The sequence below is a fragment of the Dasypus novemcinctus genome, chromosome 13 (assembly GCF_030445035.2).
Source record: "Dasypus novemcinctus isolate mDasNov1 chromosome 13, mDasNov1.1.hap2, whole genome shotgun sequence".
Lineage (NCBI taxonomy): Eukaryota > Metazoa > Chordata > Mammalia > Cingulata > Dasypodidae > Dasypus > Dasypus novemcinctus.
This window is the reverse complement of record NC_080685.1, coordinates 9,752,494-9,780,212: the sequence shown is the minus strand read 5'-3', so window position 1 is coordinate 9,780,212 and position 27,719 is coordinate 9,752,494. Positions and strand designations below refer to the sequence as shown.

Here is a 27,719-nt window from a genome sequence, read left to right as displayed (position 1 = left end):
CAAGGGACTGCGGTGGAGGGCAAACATGCAGTGCCCGGGGCATGAGGGACTAGGGAAGAGGGGGCTTTAGGAAGAACAAGGGCTTGCCTAGGCCGTGCACACCTGCCAGACCAGACGAAGCCACGGCGGGAGTCAGGGAGGCCCTGCACTTTGGGGGAGCTAATCACGCAGCACCTGCTGTGTGGATGAGGCTGAAGGGAGGAGAGCACTGGCCCAGCAGGGGAAAGGTGTTTTTTTGTTGTTTTTGTTGTTTGGTTAGCTCCTGGCAATCAAGGAAAGCTCTATTAATATACTAAGTTGGATGTAAGCACAGGTAACAGAGCCTTCCGAGTCTAAATTTAAAATATCTAAATGTCCAGGTTTTAACAACAGGTCACACAACATTCAGAGAAAGAGAAAGTGATGGTCCAGGCAAAGGAGAAAATTAAAGCATTAGAAACCATCAACAAGGAGAACCAGAACTGGGACAAACCAGACCAAATCTTAAAAAATAGTCCTAAATATACTCAGCTGAAGGAAAACACAGATTGAGAACTAAAGGCAATCAGGAAAATGATAGATGAACATAAGGAATATCAATAAAAAGATGGAAATTATGAAAAGAAACCAAAGAGAAATGAAGACCACAGTAACAGAACTTAAAATTTTCCTAGAGGGGCACAAAAGCAAATTAGAACTGATTGAAGAAAGGGTCAGAGAATTTGAAGATAAGACTGTTGAAATCATTCAGTCTTAGGAGCAGAAAAAAGAAAAATGAAAAGTGAACAGAGCTTGTTTTAGTTTGCCAAAGGGCTGCCACTGCAGAGTGCCAGAAATCGGTTGGCTTTTATAAATGGGATTTATTTGGGGTGAAAACTTTCAGTACTGAGGCCATATGATGTCCAAATCAAGGCACCCTCAGAGGTGCTTTCTCACCAGAGTCAGCCACTGTTGATCCTGGCGTGTTGCCACGTGGGGAAGCAAGATGGCCACTGGTCTCAGAGATTTCGTCCTTCCTCTCCAGGCTCACCGTCTCTTGAGCTGCTCTGTGGGCCCAGCCTCTTGGTACCTCGTGCTTAAGCAATCCTGTAGTCCTCTCTTTCTGGGCACAGGCCTTTTCTCCTCACAGCTCAGCTGTGGGCAGAACTGGAGTCTTTTTCCTCACATGTCAGAATCAAATGTGGCAGTTCCCTTTTTCCTCTGTCTGTCTGTGTGAGTCCATTTATAGCAGACCCAGCAAGGGGGCAGAGACTCAACTTGAGTCAAGTCTCACTGATGTAGTCCAATCAAAAGCCCTAAATAGATCTCATCAAATAATCGAATCAGTGTCCCCTTAGCTGGATTTAATGCAATCAAAGGGTACACACTGAGAGGAATAGATTAGTTTAAAAACATAATCTTTCTCTCTTTAAGATTCATAAAATAATCTCAAACTGCCACAAAGGCAGAGGAACCTGTGGGACACCATTAAGCAAACCAATATATGTGTTGTGTGGGAGCCCGAGAAGGAAAAGAAAGGGAGAAAGAGACAGAATATATAATATGTATATAAAAGGATTGAAAACTTCCCAAATGTAACAGAAGACATGAATAGACACATCCAAGATGCGCAATAAACTCCAAACAGGATAAACCCAAATAGACCCATGCCATGCCATGCCATGTTCTAGTAAAAATATCGAATGCCAATGATAGAAAATTCTGAAGGCCACAAGAGAGAAGCAACATGTCACATACAAGGGTCCTCAATAAGATGAAGTGCTGATTTTTCACTGGAAACCATGGAGGCAAGAAGGCAGTGTGATGATATATTTAAAGTGCTGAAAGCAAAAAATTGCCAACCAAGAATTCTGTATCTGGCAAAACTGTCTTTCAGAATTGAGGAGAGATGAAGACATTCTCAGATAAACAAATGCTGAGGGAGTTTACCATCACTAGACCCGGCCTACAGAAGATGCTACAGAGAGTTGTGTGGGTTGTAAGGATAGGACAATAGACAATAGATTGAAGCTGCATGAAGAAATGCAGATCTCTGATGAGGGTAATGACATGCGTAAATATAAATGCCAGTAGTATTGTATTTTTGGTTTGTATTTCCTACAGGATCTAAACAGTGCAAATGCATAAAATCTAACAAATCAGTGGTTCTGGACTCATAATGTATAAAAATGAAATTTGTGATAAGACCTACATAAAGGTGGGGAAATGGAGGGGTATAGGAGCATAGCCTGTGTATATTATTGAAGTTAAGTTGGTAACAAAGCAAACAATATTTTTCTAGATTTAGGATGTTGCTTTGGTTTGCTGAAGGGTTGCCCATGCAAAGTACCAGAAATGGGTTGACTTTTATAAAGAGGATTTATTTGGGGTAAAAGCATACAGTTCCCAGGTCGTGAAACATCCAAATCAAGGCACCATGAGAGGTATTTTCTCACCAAAGTCAGCTACTGTTAATTCTTTGCGCATCCACGTAGCAAAACAAGATGGCCACTGATCTCTGCTGAGGTCCCTGCCGCCTTCTCCAGAATTTACTGTCACCCAGAGCTCAGCTGTGGGCAACCAGACATTGGCCTTGTCTCTTTCTGGGCCTCCTCTATCAATCTTGGCTGCTCCATGTTCTTTCTGAGTTCAGTTGTGAGCTCTCAGGCATAGGCTTATCTCTCCCTGGGCCTCGGTTCCTCGAGCCCCTCAGGACTTCTGTTTTCCTGTGGTCTTCTCTCACACATGGCAGATCAAGATAATATGGCGGCTCCCTCTTCCTGTATGTCTCTTTATACCAGACCCAGTAAGAGGGTGGAGATGCAACTTGAGTCACAACTCACTGATGTTGTCCAACCAAAAAGGGTCTCACACCCACAGGAATAGATTAGTTTAAGAACATAATCTTTTAGGGATTCATAGAAGAATTTCAGATTGTCACAGATATTAAATTTAAGCCCCATGGATAATAAGATAATGGATATCAAGTTCATAGAGACAGAAGAAATTAGAATACAAGTTGCTGTGGGTGGGTGGGGGGAGAATGAGGAGTTAATGCATAATGCGTTTCTGATTGGGGTTTCTGATTGGGGAGATGGAAGTGTTTTTCTAATGGAAAATGATGAGGGTACTGCAATATTGTGAATGTGATCGATCCCATTGAATGGTATGCTTGGGAGTGGTTGGGGTGGAAAGTTTATATATATGTGTCTATGTTTTTTTAAAAAAGAGCAACCAAGACACATTGACAAGTAAATAAAATACCTAATCCTAGAGGGGATCTGGCAAGGGAGGAGAAAAGGCTCTAAGGAACATTATTGGGACATATGAAAAAATTGCAATAAAAACTTAGCTTTTATCGATGTTAAAATTTCTTAAACTTGATTAACTGCATTTAAGTTATCTAAGTGAATATCCTTGTTCTTAGGAAGTGTACATGACAGTTCTAAGTGTTGAAGGAGCATAATGTATGCAACCTAAACCCAAATATCCAGAAAATTGATTGATATAGATAATAGATGGATAGAATGATATGGCAAATGTGGCAAAATGTTAAAATGGGTGGATCTGTGTATCTGGGGAGGTAGAAATATGTGACTCTTCTTTGTATGGGGTTTGTATTATTTTTGTAACTCCTGTAAAATTGGGAGTATTTTTTTAAAAAGATAAAAAAATGGAAAAAGAAAAAAAGAATTCATACATATACGTTGTGCTCCCCCTGGCTTTGAAATGTAGGCATAACATTGATTTAGAGCTTCATTTGACCATTCACTAGTGCTTTTTGAAAGTACGTATGCCATTATTGTAAAAGTAAAGCGAGTCCTATGGATAGTCATAAAAACAAACTTTCCCACTTTCCCAGCTTTTTCTTTCTTTCTTATCAGAGCAGAGACCTAAACAAGCTGGGAGCACTTAAAGAAGCATGGTGGACACAGCTCATAGTTATTTAATTAACTATTAGCCAATGGTGAATAAGGTAAAGATTAAAAAGGAATATAAAAGAAAGTAATTCAGTGGTTATTAAGAAATTTTTGCCCCCAAAATAGACTCTTATTTTTTTATAGACTTTTTTTTTTTTTTTAGTATAACTAAACTGTGATCTGAAACACTATTGTACTTGATATTTCTTAATCCTTATCTTCAGGGCATGTATGACTGAATTCTTTGTTATATATGATAATGCAAAGAGAACCTGGACAAGAAGTATTTTATAATACCAACAAAGACAAAATATGTACAACGTTGTTCTATATTTTAAGATTCCAGCTATAATAATTAAAGACATATTTTCATGTGTATAAAATTATAATCATTTTCTGTTTTTCTCAAGAGCTATGAACCATGATAAAAGATATTACAATAATGAGAAAACATGATTGAAGCGATTGGGTGATTTGAAAACACCTGGTCTAACAACTTGAACATTCAAGAATGTTCTCCTTTCCTTGTTGCCAGTGAAGTGTCCAGGAGCCAGGAAACAGAATAAATAGAATAAATTAATAATTGAAAAGTAACATTATTCAGAAGTAATTGAAGTTAAGCATGCAACAAAGGCATCCCTCACTTTTGAAATCTTTGTTGTCATGAATTTATTTTATGGGCTCATCTCTTCTTGGACGGGACATTTATGTTTCACAAGAGCCTAAAGTAACAGACCATAATGGGGATGCAGAATTCATTATCAATCGACCATGTATCTATTCTTTTACTGTATTATCTTATGTAATCCTTACACTTCTACTTTAAAGTAATCATTATAATTCACATTTAACTGATAAAGAAGATGATGTTCATAGAGTTAAGTAACTTGCCTAAGCTCACAGAATTGGTGAATGGTAGAGCCAAGACTTGTTTCCTTTTTATAGCTCATGTTCTTTCCACTGTGATAAAAAATTATACTTTATGTGGGTAATCACCTTTGGGCTATATAATACCATCTCATGCCAAAATCATCACATGCATTGAGATGAGAGATTCGTTTTCAAAGTTACTCTTAGGGTTATACTATACCATTTATTAGATTCAGGTGTCAAGATACTTTTAGAGGCATAGAGATATCATTTGATAATGAAAGAATTACCTGTAGCTTTTGAGGTGTCCCTACAACTTTGGTGAGCTAAAGTGTCAATTTCACTGATATTGATGCTTCATTTTTATTCTTTTTTAAACAACATACAATTTTATTTTTCCGGGTAAAGCACCTTGCTCTCTTCTTCTTGGTCACTAGATGGCAGTTCTGTACCTCTGAATATTACCACTACGGAAGGAAATCATGGAGGTTTTAAGCCACTGTCAGCTCTGTATGAATCACAAACATAAAAGATTTTCTGGTCCTCTCGGGGGCTGCCTGCGCTGGTCTTTGGTCGTGATTAGAGATCTCCAGGGCTGCTAGTCAGAGCCTTGAAGCAGCATTGGGAAGCCTTTTGTAAGCTTTTCCTCAGATGTGAATTCAGACACCTGTTCTCTCGATCTGAGGGCACTGGAATTTATTGAATGAGTTTTGACTTTTACTCTCTCCCCGTAGTTAATAATTCTGAGAGCTCAATATCCCTAGAAAAAAACACATGACTCATAAAGCCTTTTCTCAACTAAGAGCAATCGAAGGCTCTGCTACTGCCAGCAAGGCTGATGCCTGAAGCAAATACAGCTGGTCCTCCTGTGCAAGGCAGGCTTGGCCCTTGGAATTGGGGAGTTTTAAAGTAAAAATGCAGTCTTCAGACCTCACTTCTTTAATTTAAAGTAATATGCTCTGAAAATCTGCTGTGTCTAAAGAACTATTTCATGAAACTGGGAAAGGACTGTCTTTCAATTCTGTTTATCATTTGGTATTTAAAATACTGTTTAAGTCCTTTTACACTCCATAGTATTTAAATACCAACCATCAATTAATTTTTTGGAAACAGTTTGCTCTTACGTTAAAGATTAATATATGGTAGCATGCTTTACCTAGTTACCACTCAGTTTTTAACTTATCTTTTGTTCTTGAAATTATATAAAATTTGTATTTTGAAGCATTTCCCTAAAACTCTTGATAGCTTTCTAATGCAAATCAACTAACTGGAGGAGAAAAAGAATAAAAATTTCATCTTTACAAACTCTAGTTTTGGTAAGATGCATCTTATGAAGCAATTTAAGGTTACATTTTTGCACATCACATTCATTAATCATTAATAGCCTTGTCTATTACAAAGTGGTAGAATATAGAAAAAAATAATTTTAGCACTATATTTCATCATAGGTTATATAGTTTTATGCAAATAAATCTTCAAAGGCCAGAAAAATGCTTTAGGGCACAATCCTCTCAGTCAAATTTTAACCTCCTTTGAAATTTGGCTCCAGACTTTCTCTTAGGCTCTAGCTCTGACCAGTTCTATTGTATCTCCTCAGTGTCCAATTCGATGCAAACTTATTTGAGGAGTTAAATATTTTTTTCACTTGGATCTCCCTAAACTATCTGTTATGGTGGACTGTATACAATGGCCACAGTACAATTTATTGTTAGTTTCAGAAAAATATTTAGGAAAAGATTAAGGAAACAGATGTGAATAATGTAGGGCCACCTAGTTGATGGTGCTTCAGGGATTATTCATGTTTGTCTTGACACAGAAAAGTATAAAGAGTAGAAGTATGGTCATTATCGAAAGGTGTGGAGTGAAAGTAATTCTGAGGAAATAATGATGGAAATATATAAAACAAGAAGCTGTTTGAGTTGGATTGGAATGTATTGGACATGTTGAAAGGCTGAGAAAAATTATTTGATTTGAACTTCTAAACTCTAAGGCAAAACATAATAGGAAGGTAATTTACAAAGGTAATCATAAGGCAGTAAAAGAATGATCAATGAGACAAGTAAACAACTAAATATAAGCCGGAGTAAGAAAAATCAGACTTGAAGGAGAGAGGGAGAAGGATATGGGGGGGGGGGGAGGTCAGGAATCATGGGTTAGTTGTGCTCAAAGTCTACTCCAGTGTCTGGTCATTCTTAGGAGTTCAGTAAATATTTTTACCAACAAGTCTGGGGAGGGGCAAGGCGAGAGGTGGTTGGAGAGGACAGCCTTGTGGGGTCCTTGAGAGATGGATAACCTGTTGGCAAGGTGTTCATCATAATTTGTCAAGGGGAAGGAAGGACTTTTCTGGAAAGAACATTTTTATTTTGTGGAAACCCCAAGTAGGTTAGAGAAAAATCTAGACAGTTTAGCTTTAGAAATAAAGAGAAAAGAAAACCTATTCCACCAGTTTCAAGAATGAAAACCAGTTACTCTTCAGCAGCAGTTACAATTTGAGATGAGCCTGGGAGTCGGGGTCCTGGGCATTCAGAAGCCGTCAAGTGAGAGAATCTCTCTTCTGTAGACATGAAATCATTTGCACGATGTAAAATAATTCTGCTAGGGTATTTAGTACACGTTGGAAGTAGTATGGGAATTTTTTAAAAAAAGAGGAAGGTTGTTGGGAAACTGTAATTAAGGAAAGCTTCTCAGAAAAGAGGAAACTTAGATTGAGTCCTCAAATCGATACTTTTTGGACAGGTAGAAGAGAAGTATTTCAGATCAGAGAAGAGAGTAAGGGTCAAAAGTGGTCGTGAACTGTGTGCAGGGCATGCTGGGCGGCAGGGCGGGGAGGGGCGGTCCAGGGGGCTGGAGAGGTGTCTCTGTCCTCCCCCCTTCCCTCTCCTCCCCGCTCCCTCTTCTTCCCCCCTCCCCCCCGCCAGCATCCCGATGCCGGCCTCCGCTCCGGCCCTCTTATCGGGATCACTGCAGTAGCCTCCTAACAGACCCCTTTACTTCCCAGTCCTGATGCCTCCTAATCTCTCCTCCAGTGCCTCCAGAGTTATCTCTCTAAAATCCAAATTTGCTTATGTCTAGTGTCTGCTTAGACTCACTCCATGGCTGCTCATAGCTTTTGAGAAGAAAAATAATTCAGGCTCCTGAGTTTGACACGTGAGGCTTTCCCTTGTCTTCCTCCTTCTCAAGCCTGTAAATCCACTACTTCCTACATGTCTGCTCTGTTCCAGCCTTAAAAAAAAGACTCCGTTTTCTGAAAGCGTTCAGATCCTTCATGCCTGTTTTTCTCATGCATCCCTACTCTCCCTTTTCCCCCACCTGGTTAATTCATATTCCTTTTCTTAAGAAGTATAACATTATATTAGCTTTTTCATTATTAGGCTGTACCATTAACTGTGTCCTTCCATCAGGGGTATAGCCCAGGGTTGTGGTACAGCTAGGGTGGCAGCACTACATCCTACAGCTAAGGAATAGAGGGACGGGTGTGGAATTTGGCCATTTAAGAATGAAGTTGCTGCCTTAGCTTCACTGGTCAGATGCTGTAGGAACTTGGGTAGTAAAGCTCTTATTTCTTTGCTGTCACACCTGAAAAATGGGGATAATAAGGCCTTCCTCCCAGAGTTATGGTAAAGAATAGATAATTCATATTTCTTTAGCCTAAACACTCAGTAAGCTTTACTTCCTCTTAGACACTGCTGAGGGTCTTTGAAAGCCCCCAGTGTGGTACCCGGCCTCTGTGACTTTTCCTTAATTGTTGAATTATGTTCATATCATAGACAATTGAGCTCCTTAAGGTTAAACTATGCTTTTAAATTTTTTTTTTTTCTCTCCAGTATCTAACATAGTGCCTGGCATTTTGGGAGCAGCTTAGAAAGTTTGATGAATGAATAGTGTGTGGGAGAACACACTGATGAGAGCAAAGGATGCTTATCAGTTGCTTAGCCCCCTCATCTATAAAATGGGGATAGTAATAACTCCTCTCTCATGGGCTTTTTCATTTGTTTTGCTTTGTTTTAATTAGGAGGTATCTGGGGTTGATCCCAGGACCTTGTACACAGGAAGCAGGCACTCAGCCACTGAGCTATAGCTGCTCCCCAATGAGAGTTTTTTCATTTGTTTGTTTTTAGTAGGTACTGGGGATTGAACATGGGACCTCATACATGGGAAACAGGTGCTCAACCATTTGAGTTACATCTGCTTCCCTTTCATAGTTTTTTAATTTTTAAAATTTATAAATGCATTAATTTATAGAAAGTGCTTTGACGAATTCCTGGCATGTAGTAAGTAGTAAAAATGTTGGTAATTGTTTATTATTGTTATTCTATCTGAGCAGCATTCTATGGTTTGAGAGCTTCTTTCTTGTTATCTTATGCTGTCTTCAAAAACTCCTGTGCAGTAGGCAGTGTAGGAAGGGCAGTATCCACATTTTGCACATTATTAAAGACCTTTGGAAACAAGTAAAGAATTGAAAATGTCTTATCCTTCATGGGAGATCCATGAGTTTTTGAGCAAGGTAGTAGTCCCATGGCAAGTTACTGTTTAAAGGATATTAACATACCTGGCAAGAGAATGTAGTATTAATGGGAAGAGTGAGGCTACAGTGAGGAAGAGGGATCAGCTGTGAAACTCTTGAAGTAACCCAGCTGTGGTGATGAGAATCTCAACTTAAATACTTATATGATCAGGGAAAAATAGCAGCCAAAGATACAGATAATGGATTTGGAAACCATAAGTAGTGTCTAACTTAGGTAGTGGTTTTCAAAGTGTGGTCCCTGGACCAGTAGCATCAGAATCGCCTTAGAAGCTGATTAGAAATGCGACTTCTCAGGTGCCGTAGACCTACTGAATCAGACACTCTGGGGAGAAGGCTGAGTAATCTGTTTTCACAAGGTCTCCAGGTGATTCTGGGGCATATCAAGTTTGAACCACTGAATTAAAGGAATGATTTAAATGATCCTAGGTAAACTGGAAAGGCAGGAAGGTATAATTCTTTGGAGGATAATTTGAGTATTAAATACAAGGAAAAGGGGGAATTGGATTTGGCCCAATGGATAGGGCTTCTGCCTACCACATGGGAGGTCCAAGGTTCAAACCCAGGGCCTCCTTGACCCATGTGGTGAGCTGGCCCATGTGCAGTGCTGATGCGCACAAGGAATGCCATGCCACACAGGGATGTCCCCTGTGTAGGGGAGCCCCATGTGCAAGGAGTGCGCCCCATAAGGAGAGCTACCTAGCGTGAAGAAAGTGCAGCCTGCCCAGGAGTGGCGCTGCACACGTGGAGAGGTGATGCACCAAGGTGACGCAACAAAAAGAGACACAGATTCCTGGTGTCCCTGACAAGAATACAAGCAGACACGGAAGAACACACAGTGAATGGCCATGGTGGGGGGGGGGGCGAGAGAAATACATTAGAGATTTAAAAATCTTAAAAATGAATACAAGGAAAAGGCAGGATAATCAAATAGTGGATTTTTTCTAAGCAATCAAAATATGGAAGTGAAGCAATTATAATGGAGAAATATTTGCGACTAATTGGTATAGAGATGATAGCTGAAAATGTGAAAATTAATGAGCTCTCTTTGTGTGTAGATGGAGGATAGGGGGCTGAGAACACAGTCTTGGGGAATTACTGCAAGACTGGTGCCCTTTCCCCCAAAAAATACAGCAGAGGGAACAAAGGAAAAGAAATCAGGGAAAGAAATTGGGGAGGAAGGATAAGCATTAAATCATACAAGCTAAGAAAGGAGGGAATTTTAAGATGGATGGAGCCTCGGATTCTTTATGAAGGCCAGAGTTAAAGCTGTAGTATTCAGCAGTGAGGAGAACATTAGGGATTACTGGGAGAGCAATTCCTGTAGAGTGTGGGGTCAAAAGGCACCTCTTCCACTTGGGGTGATATTCCTAATCCATTCCATTTGGTCTTCAGGCTTTGTTTTTATGAACTTTTATTTTTTTTAATGATACTAGAGAATAGTTGGTTGTTAATGCCAGGAAGATGGCTAGGGGGTGAAAAGTTGCATTTTACAGTCATAGATCATTGATGGCTAATGAAAGTGTAATAAAACATTGTATTTCTTCCTTGCACTATTTCAGATATTTAAGGAATATATTTCTTTAGAGTATGATCCAGAACTTCACCACAACTTTAGGTCACATAACTAGAAAGAATATTCAAGCAGACATGAGAGACAACTAAAAAGGCAGATTCTCTTTGCTGTTTATTTCCTTTTTTCTAACTTCCTTTTTCAAATATTTTGCTCAATTCTTCCACTCTGATTATTCACTGTGATTACTTTAACCTTCCCTTCAAAGTGTTATCAGCTACTCAGAAAAAGAGATGTTAGAAGTAACAGAGCCAATTATGGTTTCTAATACCAGTCCTCCTCCCCACACACACTCCACCTCATTTCTCTCATCTATGCAATAAAGGGATTAGAAGAGATTTGTCACATCCATTGCAGTTAAAATATTATAATTTCAACAATTCATCTGTTTCCTTGTAAGGATTCCAGAGATGGTATTTTAGCTTTTTGTGTTTGAACATCTTTTCAATAATGTAAATTCCACTTCAAGAAGTCCTAGGTAAGTTATTTGTCACTTACTGTATATTCTAACATTCCTTCCTATTAACTCAAACTTGAAATTGGTTGTATTTTATTTGCGTGCATCATCCTATCTATTTAGGTTTTCTTTCTCCTATGTAAATAGAAGTTTTTTTCCCCTTCCCTATTGGAGATCTGGAATGCCATTGGTTTTTTCCCACAACTTTAGAACATTTTAGAATTTAAAACATGGGCAAATAGAGAATTTAATTTATATCCTTCTGTGAAGAAGAGAACCCCTATTTTACAGATGTATAGAGATACTCTACCTTGTCGCAATGAAATCTTAGAAATTAGCAGAACTTGAAATTTGTAGTATGGTAGAAATTGATTTCCATATCTGATGTTAAGATATACAAAATACATTTTTACAATAGTAACTTACTGCTGAGTAGTTTTTATATTCTAGGCTCTGTAAGTATCCTGCTTACATAAAAGCATAGAAAAGTTTCAAAGATGAGCAACAACTTCACTTCTCAGCAGGATCGTTGCTTTAGTGTGTCTTGTTGGCCTTCCTTCTACAGTTGTGACCTTAATGTTAGAAGTGCTCTGTTTTTTCTGGGAATCAGATCTCTTGTATTTGGAAAAATATTTTTGGTGAACATTTTATTATTTAATGGTCACTTGTATTTTGTGAGATGCAGGAGTTCAAACAATTTATAAGAACTAACCAGCACCACCCACATGTAAGATTATACAGGAATGAAAGAATTTTGGCTGACTTATTGTATATAATTGATCAGCCAAAGCGGATGGCAGACTCTACCACTCAGAATGATTTAGGGTTTTAAAACAATATTTATAAATATAACTAATCTCAAGATTGATAATATACAAAGTTTATTACTTATGTGTAGACTCATTAAAAATAGATTTGATTGTTAGTTTTCCTGTATTTATATTTTGAAGTATTCACCCATTATATAGATTTTGCCCAAAATTATAAAGATCATTTTTCCTCCTTTTAAAATTTTTATTTATGTAAATTTTTAATGGTAAGAACCATTAGTATTGTGTAGACAAAATTACTGAAAATGCTGAAAGTCTTTTTGGAAAGTGTAAAAGTCTAAACCTAACGAAGATTTCCTTTCTCCAATGTCAAGTCCTTTGAGAATCTCACAGACCTCTAGTTGTACCTGAAATAGATGGACTGTTAAGTAGAGGGTATGGGAGACATATGGGAAACGGGCTTTGTCAGTGGGTGGGCCCCTGCACAACTTCACTTTGCTTTGTTTGGGTTCCTCTGAGAGTAAGTCGTTTGCTTACATGGACAAGAATAGACAGTGTGTTTGGTTTTTCCCCCCTTTTTTCCCTTGATAAATAATTAATATTTAAAAGCATGCAGTTCTCTTTATTAACCTCTGAAAATAATAAAAAATATAACCCATATAGCAAATCAGCTGTTACTGCTGACAAGACACATGGCCTGCTTTTGATAGCTTGAAAGCAAAGGCCTGAGCTGATGTTGTGAATTGGTTTTCTCTGAGAGGCTGCTTGTCCTTGACTGATCTCCCTGGATCAGAAAGCCCAGATAAGATTCTTTGAAGACTCAGCTAAATACAGAACCCCAAATCCCACATACATTTGGCTACTCTGTAATAATGGATGCTGGGTCTTATTTCACAGACTAATCCATCTACGTTAGATACGTGAAGTCTTAGGGTTAGGGAAGTCATTTAACATTTCTTTGCTTTAGGGTATTAATATTTACAAAGTAATCATTGAATTAGATTTTGACATAGTCTATACCACTAATGTTACAGCACTGCCAGATATTTTCCCAAGAGACCAAGAGATATGCTATCTTTTCCTATCTCATTTTACTTCAAGTGTCATTGTTAATCGCTTTTTAAGTTAAAAGTGTTTTTTTTTTGAGGTCCCGGGGGCTGGGGATTGAATCTGGGGCCTTGTGTGTGGGAAGCTGACACTCAACCAATGAGCCACATTTGCTCCCATGAGTTGTTATTTTGTTTGTTTGTTTGTTGTTTTGTTTTTGTTTTTAGGAGGCACCGGGAACCCAACCTGGGACCTCCCATGTGGGAAGCAGGTGCTCAACTGCCTGAGCCACATCTGTTCCCATCTCTATTGTTGCTATCTTCTGTATCTTTTTTTTTATTCTATGGTGTGAAAATTGTGAGTAAAGGTAAAGTCCTAAAATAATGGTATCACCCATTTGACATTTACCATCATGTATAGTTAGACATGGATATATGTATCATGTAATGTGCATTGTATACAAATTACATATACATACATGTATTTTATACATGAATATTTTTTCTGATTTCCTATCCATTCACACTAGATTATAAGCTAGAATAGGAATTAAAGTCCTTTGTAGCAGTCATACCATCTAACACAGTGCCTCTGTTCCATGTAACAGGTACTCAGATATTTTTAGGTTCAAGTTCTTGCTGACATAGTATGAGAAGAAACAAGTAGTGTCACCTAGCAATCTACTTCACTAGACCAGTGATACTCCAAATGTGTTCTGTGGCCCAGCTATGTCTGCACGCCATGAAGAAATAAGTACAGTATTTAATAGTAAGCGTTCAGACACTTTTCATAGCAAATTGACATTGTTACAAACTTTTAGTGCATAATCATTTTCGAAGCAACTCATTTTCGTTGCATTTTTAATGCTGTCAGTCTACAGCAGTGTGGAGGAGACAGACGATTCTTAACTAGTTAGAGAAGCACAGGGCCAGGGCAGGGCGCCAGCAGAACATTCAGGCATCGGATTGAAATGCAGACCGTGATGAGCCATGTGGAATGCGGCCCGAGCCTGCGCGTCTGTGACCATGCTGATGCCACGCCTTGGTTCTTGGGTCACACTTCCAGTAGCAAGGTCTGGACACATTTTATTGGTCTTGAACACGGAGATTCTGCAGAACGCATTGTGACTCTTGTGTTGTGGTCACGGTGTGTTTGGCCTTCTCTGATGTTGCCTGTGCCCTCTTCTCCCCCCTTGGAAGTACTCATCACTGGCCTGGGAGGGGTTGGGCTGGTAGAATTTCCTCCTGATTTTTGTAGTTCTGAGGTAGGAAGGACATGTTGGATACAATCAGCAACACAGTCTTTCAAAGCATTAGGCTGCTGGGACTAGAATCTATTTAGGAAAGAAACTAATCCAAGGCTCGAAAGTAAGTAGTTCATTTAAAATAAATGTTTGGCGTGGTATGGGAACTGCAGGGCAGCACTGAGACCACTGAGCAGTTTGAGAGAGGGGACAAGTTCTTTCTTTTGTGTGACCATGTCCTCACTTTACCCATCCAGAACTACTTTCAGGAGAAATACAAAGACGCAGATTTTGCATTTCTGTTTGAAATGGTGTTCTCTGTTTAACTTATCCAAAAGGTAGAAGTTTGTCAATGTTAATAGATGGAAAATAATAATTCAGATATATAGATCAGTCTACAGTGCTTTTTAGACTTTCCAAGTTGGGGAAAACTTAAGATTCTTTATTCATTCATTCACTTATTAAGTATTTATAGAAGATATAAAATGGAAAACACTCACCTGGCTTCCAGTGAAGGGGGCGATGGGTGCACTCCCCTTACCATGGGGCAGGGTGCCAGGCCAATCTTCCCACTCATCCTTTGTCACTATGGGGTGGGTGGATTAACTGAGTAGTACTGCACAATATAGAGAGAAATTGCCATGGGCATTCAGAGCGGGGGAGAGTGAGCCCCTTTGTTAAGCCTAGAATAATAGAACTGGCCACGGACTTAAAGTAAGGTAGTCCCTGATTTGAGAAATTCATTCATGGAAGACCTCATAAAGACTTACAGCTTTTAGTGTCAGGAACTGCAAAACAAAAGGGTATAGTTATTGCTTTGAAGGAACTCAGTCTAGTGGGATACACAGCCATCTAAGACAGATGGTTCTAGTGCTTGGAGGTACATGAAGTGAAAGAGTTACATGTGGGTCTTATGAGACTACAGAGAAAGATGCATAATCCAACCTAGCACCCCCTCCTGGGAGGTTGACCCTAAGAGATGAGTTTTTGAGGAAGAGGAGGACAATATAAATAATAATACCCAATACCTTTTGAACATGTCATAAGCCAGTGACCATTCTAAGTGCTTTACCTTTGTTAACTATAGCTGTCTTAATCCAATGAGCTAGAAACACAGAGACCTAAAACAACTTGCCTCAGGTCACACTGTTACTAAGTGGAAAAATGAGGATTCATACCCAAGCAGTCCCTTTGTAGGGCCTCTATTCTGAACCATTTATGCACATTTATGGACTGGGAGAGTAAAGGCCTACGCATACCCTCATAGATGGTATTTTAAGTGAGAAAGGAGTAAAATCACTCAGGGATAGTGTTTACATTGACATACAGAACTCAGGTAAATGTCAGTAGTTCAGAAGGGATATCTGTGAAGGATCCAGAGTAGGAATGGTTTGAGAACTGAGAGAAGGTCCAGGAGAGCAAGGTCTTAGCTAAGAATGAATGGAGACCATTTCAGCAGGGAGGGAATTACAACAAAGGCACTGGAGAGCTTCTGTCGGGAAACACTAAAAAGCGTCCATTGGATTTGTCAGGAAGTCACTGATAATTTCCATTAGGCAGTTTCAACAGAGTAATGGAGTAAGTTCCCAATGGTCATAAATTGAAAAATGAGTAGGGAGAAGTGAAACAAATGAATGTTGATAACTCCATTGAGAAGAAGAAATGAGATGTAGAAAAGACTGAATGATAGCCAGATAAGAAGGTGATATCAATATAAGGATTTACAGGTTGGGAGGCTTCAGTTTTTAAACAGACTTACAGAAAAAGAGCTTGGCATGGCATGAGAGAGGGAACACTAACGTATGGAGTCTTCGAGGAGACAGGTTGTGTGTTTAGTGCTAAGAGCTCGGGCTCTGTCATCCAGTCCCTAGCCTTCCTATTCCAGCTCCTCTATTTCTTGGACAGGTTCCTGCAACTCTGAGCTATGGCTTCCTCATCTGTGAAAGAAGAATTGATGACGTACCTAGGTCAGTGTCCTGAGGATTCCAAGACGAATTACATAAAGTCCTCGACACAGTTTCTCGCAGGCGATGAGTGCTCCCTCATGCCAGCTCTCTTTAGCAGCAGTAGTAGTCATATAGCAGTGTTGGTGAGAGGGCTGTCATGGAGGGGTCGGTCTGAACCTGTGAAGAGATACTTCATCTTCTGAGACTTGAGGAAAGAAATGAGAATTGCTAAGAGATGTTGATAAGTTTATAGGATTTATAGGTGGAGGTAGAAGTTAGAGAATCATACTAAATGGTATAACTTTCCTTGAGGAAATGGGGGGCAGTTGTGTTTTTTTTAAGTTAATTTACAAACACTCTGTATCCACCAAACACACGCTCTGCCTTCCTTCCAACTACCATTCTCTGGTAGCTTCGAATCTACTTTCTGTCTCTGCAAATTGGCTATTTCTGGTCACCTTTCATAAGTGCCATCATACACATTTTCTGTGACTTTCTTATTTCAGGAAAGCTTTCCACAGCTCACCTCTTAGGGGACTAAAACCTCTGAAGGGCACCATTGGGTCTTGACTCCTGACCCAAGAAGCTGCTGCCTTTGCAGATATATCCCACACCCAACATGCTAGTCAGGCAAAGGGGTGCTGAGGCAAAGTACCAGAAGTCTGTTGTCTTTTAAAAGGGTATTTATTTGGGATAGAAACTCACAGTCACAAGGCCATAAAAGAGTAAGTTACTTCTCTCACCAAAGTCTGTTTCCACATATTGGAGCAAGATGGCTGCTGGTCTCTGAGTTTTCAGCCTTCCTCTCCCTCCTAAGGCTCTGTGGTCCTAGCTTCTTCCTATCTAATCTGTAGGCTGGAGGGCTCTCTTTCCTGGGAGCTCGTTTCTTCCCGGGCTTAGTTGCAGCTGTAGGCTAACAAGCTCATTTCTCTTCCCAGGACCCCTACAGTCTAATGAGCTGTCTTTCTTCCTCTGTGTTATTCTTCTCTGTTATTTACTTTCCAGGGCTCTAGCATCAAAAACTAAAATTTCTCTCCTCTGCGGTGTCGTTTTCTCTGTGTGTCTACCCACAAAGAGGACAGGGACTCAACATTCTACTGACATAGCCAAATCAAAGCCCTAATATTAATTTAATCAAGTAAAAGTAAAAACTCCGAATTGAATACTATCAAAGGGTGTCACAAGCCTAGAGGAACAGACCAGTTTACAGTCAGTATTTAATCTTGGAATTCATCAACAGTATGAAACTGCTACACCCAAGAACTGCATTCCATGGATTAGAAAGTCAGATTAAGGAGTCACTGCTGCTGCTTCCACCACTGCTTCCTTACACCCAAATTGAGAATGGATATGGGAATGCAGTTCCATGGGAACTTCAAGTCCTCAGGTATTAATTGCTAACAAAACAGTCAAGACATGCGGGACTATAGGACCCCACTTCATTCTGCTTTCTAAATCTATATGTGACTGCTTCTAACTGGATGAATCTAATTTGCATCAAGAACCCTAGCTGCAAGGGAGTATGGAAATGGAGAATATGGAGATTGGGAGAGCCAATCCAAAGTAACTACCAACATGTCTTAAGTGTATTTCACTTAAGTAGTCTTCTTTTTTTGGGTCCTAATTGTCTTGTGCAGTGGAATCAACTTTTATCTTTTTCTGAGTGTCTGTGTAAACTAGAGACAAAAGATCCCAGTTATCTTCCCAGTCACTTATGTTTTAACCTCTCTTACGTGGGCTTTGGGTGCTTTGATGAATTAGTTGGCCAGTACAGGGAGCATAAATCAACCTAGAAAGAGGTTTAATAACTGTTATTGTGCTAGGCTTTTAGGATTTAGGATCACTTATTTTTCTAGATGTTCTTTAAATTTTCTACTGTTTTCTTTATATTTGAATCTATGTTAAAAAAAAAAAAAAGAGCTGAGCTAGGTAATAAAATATTTAAGAATTGAGATTTGGAAAACTCATCCAGAGTCTAATTCTTACATGTTCTCGTTAATTAATCTTTTTTATAAGGTCATCATTAGAGGGAAAGTGAGAAACTTAGTTACTCTTCAAGATAATTCAATTATTAATGATAAAAAGTCACATTTAAGGGCATGTCAGAAAAATGAAAATCATCTATACATTTTACTAATCCAACATAATGAAGAAATATTGAATAGTTGTACTTTTTCTTAGGATGGACTTGGGAGTTAATTTTTCAGCTTCTGTTTTCTTCTGACTTACTAGCATCACAATTGGAATCTGGAGTTAAATACAGTGGCCAAATGTGATATTAAAAATTGTTTGTTCCACTTATTTCTTTTAGTATAGATGACTTAGCAAAATACATGGCATAATTTTCCAAAGAGTGCATTGTCTTCAGTCTTTTGTGTAAACTTTGGTGAAAAACAGTGACTTAAGGTACTTAATAAATATATATACCTATATTTATATAAAAATATAAATTACATCTCAAAATATTGCCTAGCAATTTAAAGTGTGTTAGGTTCCATTATTAGTTACAAAATAAATGGCTTTCCCTTTTCAATTTCCTTTCACAATAAGGGCAGCTTGATATTTTTGATATTAGAGAAAAAAAAAATACACTGTGTAGGGCCCATGTCTTTAAAGTTGTAGCAGTTTGATATTATTTATGAATTACAAAACGAGATATTATGTTTGTAAACTTTTCTATTCCTTTGGGCATTCCCCTTTGATTGTATTAAATTCACAGGTTTCACTTTTGTTTGATTAAATCAGGATTAGGGCTTTGATTCGACTACATCATTGGGGTGTGCAGGGTTGAGTCCCCGCCCCCTGTGTGGGCTATATAAACTGACACTCAACCAACAACACAGAATGTAAACTATAATGTAAACTGTATTCCATGCTTAGGGGCAAAATCCAATATGTGTTCATCAATGGTAACAGATGTACCATATTAATGAAGGATGTTGTGAATGTGGGGAAGTGTGGGGAGAGGGGCATACGGTAATCCCCTATATTTTTTATGTAACATTTATGTAATCTAAATATCTTAAAAAATATATATTAAAAAGTATTAAAAAAAAAAAAACAATGCAGAAGCAGCAGATATGTGAGAAAAGAGGGAGAACTCCATAGACATGGAAGAGGACTTTGATCCTGCAGTCCCAAGGAGAGATGGGCCATTCGCCTGAGAGTTTACAGCTTTCCTTGTGAAGAGGACAGAGCAGCTGAGCCGGAAAGAAACAAGGCCTCCAGCCTCCAGGTGAGATCAGAAGAAGCTGGGCCCATGGAGCCTTAAGAGCAAAGAAGGCTGAATCCTCAAAGACATTGCCCTCCATCTTGCTTTAACACGTGGCAACAGAGTTTCCAGAGGAAGTACCTCTTACGGTACCTTGAGCTGGACTCTCTAGGGCCTTGTAACTCTAAGCTTCTATCCCAAATAAATACCCTTTATAAAAACCAACAGATTTCTGGTTATTTGCATAAAAACCCCTTTGGCTGACTAATACAGAAGTTATAAGCTCTCTTCAGCTCATTTCTCAACAAGCTTCATAATTAATCTTAGCGAATTAAATGTTGTAGCCAAAGCTATAGCTTCCAAACAAAAACAAAAAACTGAACAAAGTTTCCAGAGAATAATTAGCAGGGATAAAAGTCAAAGCTAATAAGCTTAAATGTACTACCCCTCCTTCCTCTGCCCCATAAAACAAAACAAAACAAAATAGAACAAAACAATACACCAGCTCTCAGGACTTTCATCAAATGTACCCATGGCATCAATAATGTTAAATTTATAGTACATTTCCATTTCTCCCTTGTCTACCTTAAGTTTGGACATTGCAGAAGGGGTTGGGTATTTGTTTGGGATTGGCTAAAGAATACAGAAAACCTTTATTTTTAAATGTTTTTGGAGACTTTTCTTGGATCCAGAGTTTGACCTCACACAAATAGGATAAGAGTTTTGTTTCATATTTATTGTGATCTGTATATTATGTCCTAATTATTCTTCCATAATATGTACAAAGCTGTCTGGAGCGTCATCTCCAGGCTCCTTTGTGTGAAAAATAGCAGGTGTTTTTCCACATCTGGGCCTGTTGCTCTTAATAGTCGCTTCTATTGACCAAAAACGGTCATAGTTCCCCAGATGCTACAACGAATGCCATGATAAATCGGCGGGGATTTATGGCCTTGCTTCTTGCAGCCTAGAAGGCTTGCTTCCTCCAGGGTTGGTAGCATTCCGGCTGGCAAGCCTTGGGGTCCTTGGCTTTCCCTTCTCGTGGCAGTGACTTCTCCGTGCTCTCCCCAGTTCTGTTGACTTCAGGCTGCTGCTCCTCTCCGTGACTTCCTCTCACAATGTCTGGGATTTTGCTAAGATAGAAAATATTCTCTCACCTTCTTTTTGTCTTTTATTCCAGCCTTCAGTAAACCAATCTCTGTACAGGCACAGCTGGGATCTGTCCTCCCTTCTCATATATGTTCGATTATTCCTCTTTTTCCTCCTTTCTCTTTATCCATTCCTCCTTCTCCTCTTTTTCTCTTACTCATTTTTGTTCTTTAATTTACCTATAGAAGTTCCCCCTTCCACCAAAAACAATTTTTTTCTTAATGGAGCCCTGGTCTGTTGTTTGCTTTGGGAAAGGAAAACACCATTTAGACGTGAGGGCATCTCATACGTTGGCACAATAATTATCTTCCATCTTCTTTTTAAACTGTGGAGAAACGTAACTGGACCACTTTTTGAAATGCTTTTGGTAAAATATCAAAATTATAGTAAACATGACCTAAGTAGTAAGACGCTTGCTCATACCATATATGTTGCAAAGATTCTTTTTGGAGACTCATTCAGTGATTGTCTTTGAAAAGGGCATTTCTTTTGGGCACATTTTTTTTTTTTCCAAATTCTACCCAATTTATTCATTTTTTAAAAAATATTACATTAAAAAAATATGAGGTCCCCATTCACCCCCACTACCCCCACCCCACCACTCCCCCCACAGTAACACTCTCCCCCATCATCATGACACATCCATTCCATCTGGTGAGTACATCTCAGGGCATCGCTGCACCCCATGGCCTGTGGTCCACACCATAGCCCACACTCTCCCACGTTCCATCCAGTGGGCCATGGGAGCACATACAATGTCTGGCAATTGTCCCTGGAGCACCACCCAGGACAACTCCAAGTCCCGAAAATGCCTCCACATCTCATCTCTTCCTCCCATTCCCCGCACCCAGCAGCCACCATGGCCATTTTTTTCCACACCAATGCCACATTTTCTCGATTATTAACCACAATAGTTCATGAATAGGATATCATTAAGTCCACTCTAATCCTTACTGTATTCCTCCTTCCTGTGTACCTTTGCTTGGTTGTGTCCATTCCACATCTATGTCAAGAGGGGGCTTAGATTCCACATGGATACTGGATGCAATCCTCCTGCTTTCAGTTGTAGGCACTCTAGGCTCCATGGTGTGGTGGTTGGCATTCTTCAACTCCATGTTAGCTGAGTGGGATAAGTCCAATAAATCAGAGTGTAGGAGCTGAAGTCTGTTGAGGCTCAGGGCCTGGCTATCATATTGTCAGTCCAGAGATTCAAATCCCCTAGATATATCTTAAACCCCAGCACCAACTACAATTCCAGTAAAGTAGCATGAAAGGCTTGTGAAAAGAGATCCCATCTGAGTCCAGCTCCATCACGCAGAAACACCAGCTCCAAGGAAGGGCCAACTGACATGGCAGTGAACCCCATCTGCCATGACCATAGAACCTGTGGGTCTCTCTAGCCCTCAAAAGGACCAATACATGGGGTTGTATCTACTTTATCTGTCTGAGACTCTGCTCAGGTGTGCATAAGGGCAATCCTTCCGACAACCTCCAGACTCTTTTTTAGAGACTCATAGCCATATGAACTCATTTGTCCTTTCCATTTCCCCCTTACTTTATGTCAAACAGCATTTTTAACTCCTGTTATTATATGTAGACAGGGATATTCTGCTGGTCCGCGTTGAACCTTTAATTCAAGGTCATTTTCTAGTTACGTCATCAGCTGGTACTTGGTAGTGATCCCTCGGTCCAGGGAGGCTCATCCCCAGGTGTCATGTCCCACGCTGGGGGGAAGGCATTGCATTTACATTCTGAGTTTGGCTTCGAGACTGGCCACATTTGAGTAACACGGAGGCTGTCAGGAGGGAACCCCTAGGCACAGTGCTGCTCTAGGCCTTGTTCTTATTTCAGGTGTATAGGCTCACAAGCATAGTCATTAGTATCAGGGGCTCACTGTTGGACCCTCATTCCTTCCTGGTCCTTACTGTTGCACCTGGGGGACTGCTGCTTCTCCCCTAGGGACCACGACAGAGCCCCCCCCAGCCAGGAACCCACTACCCCCCAGCTGTTGTTTTTAATTGTTTCCACTATGAGTATATCCAAACATTTCCATGCACCCTGGACACATGCCCTGTATAACTCCCTGTCAACCATATATCGCCTGTCAATAACATCCCATACCAGTATTCCTCCGCTGCCATTGTTGAACCACTCTGTGATCCAAAACTTCCTGAAAAGTGAAGCCCAATATAATGTCAGGTTCCCTTACTAGTAAAATGGAATATAGCGATGAGTTTAAAGGTTAGATATAGAATACATATTGATTTGGAAAAATTCTACATCATGTCTTTTTCTTTTCTTTTTTCCTAATTATTGAGCTTCTCTTCACAAGAGCCTTAGATCACAGTAATTCATATATACAGTATACAGTAGTCCCACATATCCATTATAAACCTTTTCCCTTCCACAGCGATAATCTTTTAACTTATTCATATCATATTTACTGAAACTGATGTACAGATATTGAGACAGTAGCTTTCAAACAAGGTGACATTTGTGTTTACATTGTGGTTTATACTCTAGGCTATACAGTTTTCTAAATTTTTTAGTTATCCTATGTTTTACATTATGGTTTACATTATTAGTCTGTCGTCCCCTATATGTTTTTGGTGTAATGTTACATGTTTTATATCCATTCTTGTATACTCTTGTGAAACACTTCTTTTGCCTTCACAGTTACTTTGGTTCCATCTTTTCCCCTTGGGCCCCACAGTGACAGTCAGTCTTCATTTCTTGAGGAGCCATGTTCAGAGATACTTGCAACAGTGTTGAGGGCTTGATTTGCTCAACTGCCCTAATGCCCTGGGAGACACCATTTCTCTTGAGAGATGTAGTTCCCTCTATTTGATGGCATTAGTCCTCCCCAGGATGTGGGTATACCTTCACTCTCATTATATGGGTCTCTACCCAATGGTATAACCCACTCTGGGAAAATGAGCATTCAGATATTCCCTAGGAGTCTGTCCTCCGTCACATTATCCCCTTTGAGTATCTTAAACAGGTAACTTTCCTAATTATATTTTGGAAAGGTTTTCTCAGCATTTTACTTTCAACCAACACCTGACAATCTCCTATGTTCGTATGTTGCCCCACCCTCCCCCTAATTTCTTGGGCAATATTACCCATCCGCCCATCCCTAGTCTCCCTCAAACCTGCAAAGCCCCACTCAAAGGTAACCCTATGCCCCCATTTTATCTCTTCCTTGTGCACATACTTACCGCCAGCTTATCATAGATTTCACCCATGTAGATGTCAGCTTATATCCTTCCTCTGCCCCCGATTTCCTGTAAGCCTATCTTCCAGTCTCTAGCTCTCTGAGGCAGCTTGCTTATTTCCTATCATTGAGGTCATGTAGTATTTGTCCTTCAATGCCTGGGTTGCTTCACTCAACATCAGGTTCTCAAGATTCATCCATGTTATCACCTGTGCTTGTAGTGTATTTGTTCTTAAAGCTGAGTAGTATTCCATTGTATGTATATACCACATTTTATTGATCCACTCATCTGTTGATGGGCATTTGGGTTGATTCCAACTTTTGGCGATAGTGAACAATGCTGCTATGAACATTGGTGTGCATATATCGGTTTGTGTCCTTGTTTTCAGTTCTGCTGGGTATATACCCAGCAGTGGTATTGCTGGGTCATATGGGAAATCTATGGTTAGTTTTTTGAGAAGCCGCCAAACTGTCCTCCAGAATGGTTGGATCCTTCTGCATTCCCACCAGCAGTGGATGAGTGTTCTCTTTTGGGCACATCTTAATGGCCAATATTATTAGGCAGGAAAGAGGGACGGCCCTCTTAGAAATCAGTGGGCTTGTCACTCAGACCTTTCCCCCTAGCTTTTTGATGGACTCTTATCTAATTGTCCTTAAGTAGAGCATTCAAAGCTTAGGTAACAGGGGGCTCTAGGTTTCTGTGTTAATGCATGTAAACCATTTTGCAATGTGAGAGTGGAAAAGAGGGGCCCCATAGAAATACTAACATGGAGAGAGCTTTCTGGAAGGATGTTAAGCCATGATATTGCTTAGTTTTCTAGTCTCTGTGATGTTTGCTTTTTCCTGATTTCCTATGACCCGTGTCTGTGCTTGTTACCCCTCAGGAAGTTTTTGACATGAAATCTGAAGGACAGGCAACTGTGATTCAGCAGCTGGAACAGACCATCGAGGATCTGAGGACCAAAATAGCTGAACTAGAGAAGCAGTACCCTGCCGTGGACGCGGAGGCGGCCGCGCGCCGCCCTGGGGTCCTGAACGCACCGATGACCCCCCCGGATGTTTCTTTAGAGGAGCTCAGGTTAGGAGAAAAGGAAGCACGGCAGCAGAGGATTTTACAGGCGAGATCCATCCAGACCTCCCCGACGGAAGAGGGCGGCGTGCCGGCAGCGCCTGCTGCTAACGCGCTGCCGGAGCGTCCGCCGTGCCCCACCGGGGCCGAAGGTGGGGGGCCCGCTGTGCCCACCTCGGCTCCTGGACCTCCGACCAAATTTTGTTCGGAGATTTCTCTGCTTGTGTCTCCAAGACTCATCTCAGTGCAGCTCGATGCCCGCCAGTCCCCCGAGAGCACACCCCAAGCTCCGCCGCCGCCGCCGCCACCCGCCCCGGGCGCCGAGGGTCTAGGGCGGCCCGAGGCCCCGCCTGCGCACCCGTGTCTGACTGCGGAGCCGGAGACCATCCATGAACACCCTGTGTTCCCACCTTTAGAAGACAGTTGTCACATCCCTCCCCCACCGCCTCTGCCTTGCACGGAATCCTCGGGCTCCCTGCCTGGCCGGGGTGGGACGGTTCCCCCGCCTCCCCTTCCCCCTGGCATGACAGTGCCCGCTCTGCCCAGCTCAGCCGTGCCCCCACCTCCTCCTCTGCCCGGTACAGATGTGCTGCCGACCCTTCTCCCTCCTTTGCCTGGTGAGGGAATACCTCTTCCTCCACCTCTGCCAGGCGTCCAGATTCCACCTCCTCCCCCGCCTCTTCCCGGGGAGGGAATACCTCCTCCCCCTCCCCCTCCCCCCGGGGTGGGAATTCCTCCTCCCCCTCCTCTTCCTGGTATGGGAATACCTCCTCCCCCTCCTCTTCCAGGTGTGGGAATACCCCCTCCCCCTCCTCCTCCCCCTCCTCTTCCAGGTGTGGGAATACCCCCTCCCCCTCCTCCTCCCCCTCCTCTTCCAGGTGTGGGAATACCCCCTCCCCCTCCTCCTCCCCCTCCTCTTCCAGGTGTGGGAATACCCCCTCCCCCTCCCCCTCCTCTTCCAGGTGTGGGAATACCTCCTCCCCCTCCCCCTCCCCCTCCTCTTCCAGGTGTGGGAATACCTCCTCCCCCTCCCCCTCCTCTTCCAGGTGTGGGAATACCTCCTCCCCCTCCTCTACCAGGTGTGGGAATACCTCCTCCCCCTCCGCTGCCTGGAGTTGGAATTCCCCCCCCTCCCCCCCTGCCCCCTCCTCTGCCAGGTGCTAGGATCCCCCCACCCCCTCCTCTGCCAGGTGTGGGGATTCCACCTGCTCCAGCTCTCCCTCCCCTGGCTCTTGGGACAGGAATCCCCCCACCCCCCCCCACCCCCTCTACCCCCCGGATCTGGCGCTCCCCTCCTCCCAGAAGCTGGGAGTAGCTCTTTACCAACACCGCAAGTGTGTGGATTTCTTCCTCCTCCGTTGCCAGCTGGCTTGTTTGGATTAGGAACAAACCAGGAAAAGGGGAGTAGGAAGCAGCCCATAGAGCCTTGTCGACCAATGAAGCCTCTTTATTGGACAAGAATTCAGCTGCATAGTAAAAGGTAACATGAAAGCGAGCTCATTGCTGGACATTTTGTCAATACAAGTGAAGCATTTAACTTTAAAACTCTTAGGAAAATAATAATTTAAGGTATAATTTTAATGTGTTTTAAGTACAGTTCTAAAACTTATTTGTAGATGTTACATCAATATTAAGAGAAGTGATTTGTGATGTAAATGTGCAGCCTTTCCTCCACGAGAAATATCAAAGGGGTAAAACCAATGACGTATGTCGATGTATCAAATATACATATGTCTGTCTGTAGAGTTCCCTATCTAACTTTCAAAGATAGAGGGATGCGTTTTCTTAGCAAGGATGCTGTTACCCTAATTGCAGAGCCTGGAAGCCCAATGGAAAATATGCTTATCCTCTCCAGAAAAGGAGTCAAGGCAGGTAGGCAGAGGCATTTGTAGCTAGATGATTTTCCATATGAAAATTTGCTCTTTGCTCTCCCTATTCAGATTTCCATTTCTGACCAGCAGCTTATAAATATAAATAGAATCCTTTGGCAAACTTGATAACTCTTCATGATGGCTTTTGCATCACTTTCAAGGCACAACCTTGCTTCACTATTCCTTTTTGTTTTCAGTCTACAGAAACATGCTGCACAAGAATACACACATCCACACTCCATGTGTAAATTGACTTAGCTTTATCAATTTTATGGCATTTCCATAGATGATGGGCATGTGTAGTCATAAGATCATAGTTGGGGTGGTCATTGTAAAAGAATACTTCCCACCAGCTGTCAGTAGCATGTCAGTCACCCTTGCATGGTCCATAGCCTGTGTTGCCATGTCACTGAGGCAGTGACGTGGGAATATGGGGGCAGGAGGGGCTGTTTATTAAGCCTCCCTGGACTTCATTGTTCTAATTTTTCATGTTTCTTTGAATTTTCTTTGTGTTATAGAGCATGCATTTAGAAATAAGACAGACCCATTTTCATATCTTATATTAATTTTCTCTTTGTTTATGCTGATGAATTATTACAAACTGCCTCATGCTCATTGTCTCCAGATACATTATATGAATACATTATATTCTTCTGTTTTGTTATATTTTCTTTTTTTTATGGCTCTATCCTTCCAACTGTAATTTTCTTTTTAGGTGGCACTAAATGAATCTGCAGCCATTGATAGGTCAACTAACAATGAGCTGGTAGGAGGCAGTAGGAAAATGTTGGAAATATCTTGGTAATTTTTTTAAATCTAAGATTAATCTCTAGGACTGGTGATCCAGGTTGGAGTTGTGAGATATCAAGAATTTACTGCATCTATGGCCCATTTCAAGAGGG

The 27,719-nt window shown here is 41.0% G+C and overlaps 1 protein-coding gene across 1 annotated transcript in view; it reads left to right on the top strand.

Moving 5' to 3' along the window:
- Positions 1-27,719, top strand: part of FMN2 (formin 2) — a 399,341-nt gene that overhangs the window by 105,024 nt on the left and 266,598 nt on the right. Inside the window, 2 exon segments of the mRNA XM_058309485.2 lie at positions 24,762-26,201; positions 26,203-26,426. Coding sequence (XP_058165468.1) covers positions 24,762-26,201; positions 26,203-26,426 — 1,664 coding nt within the window.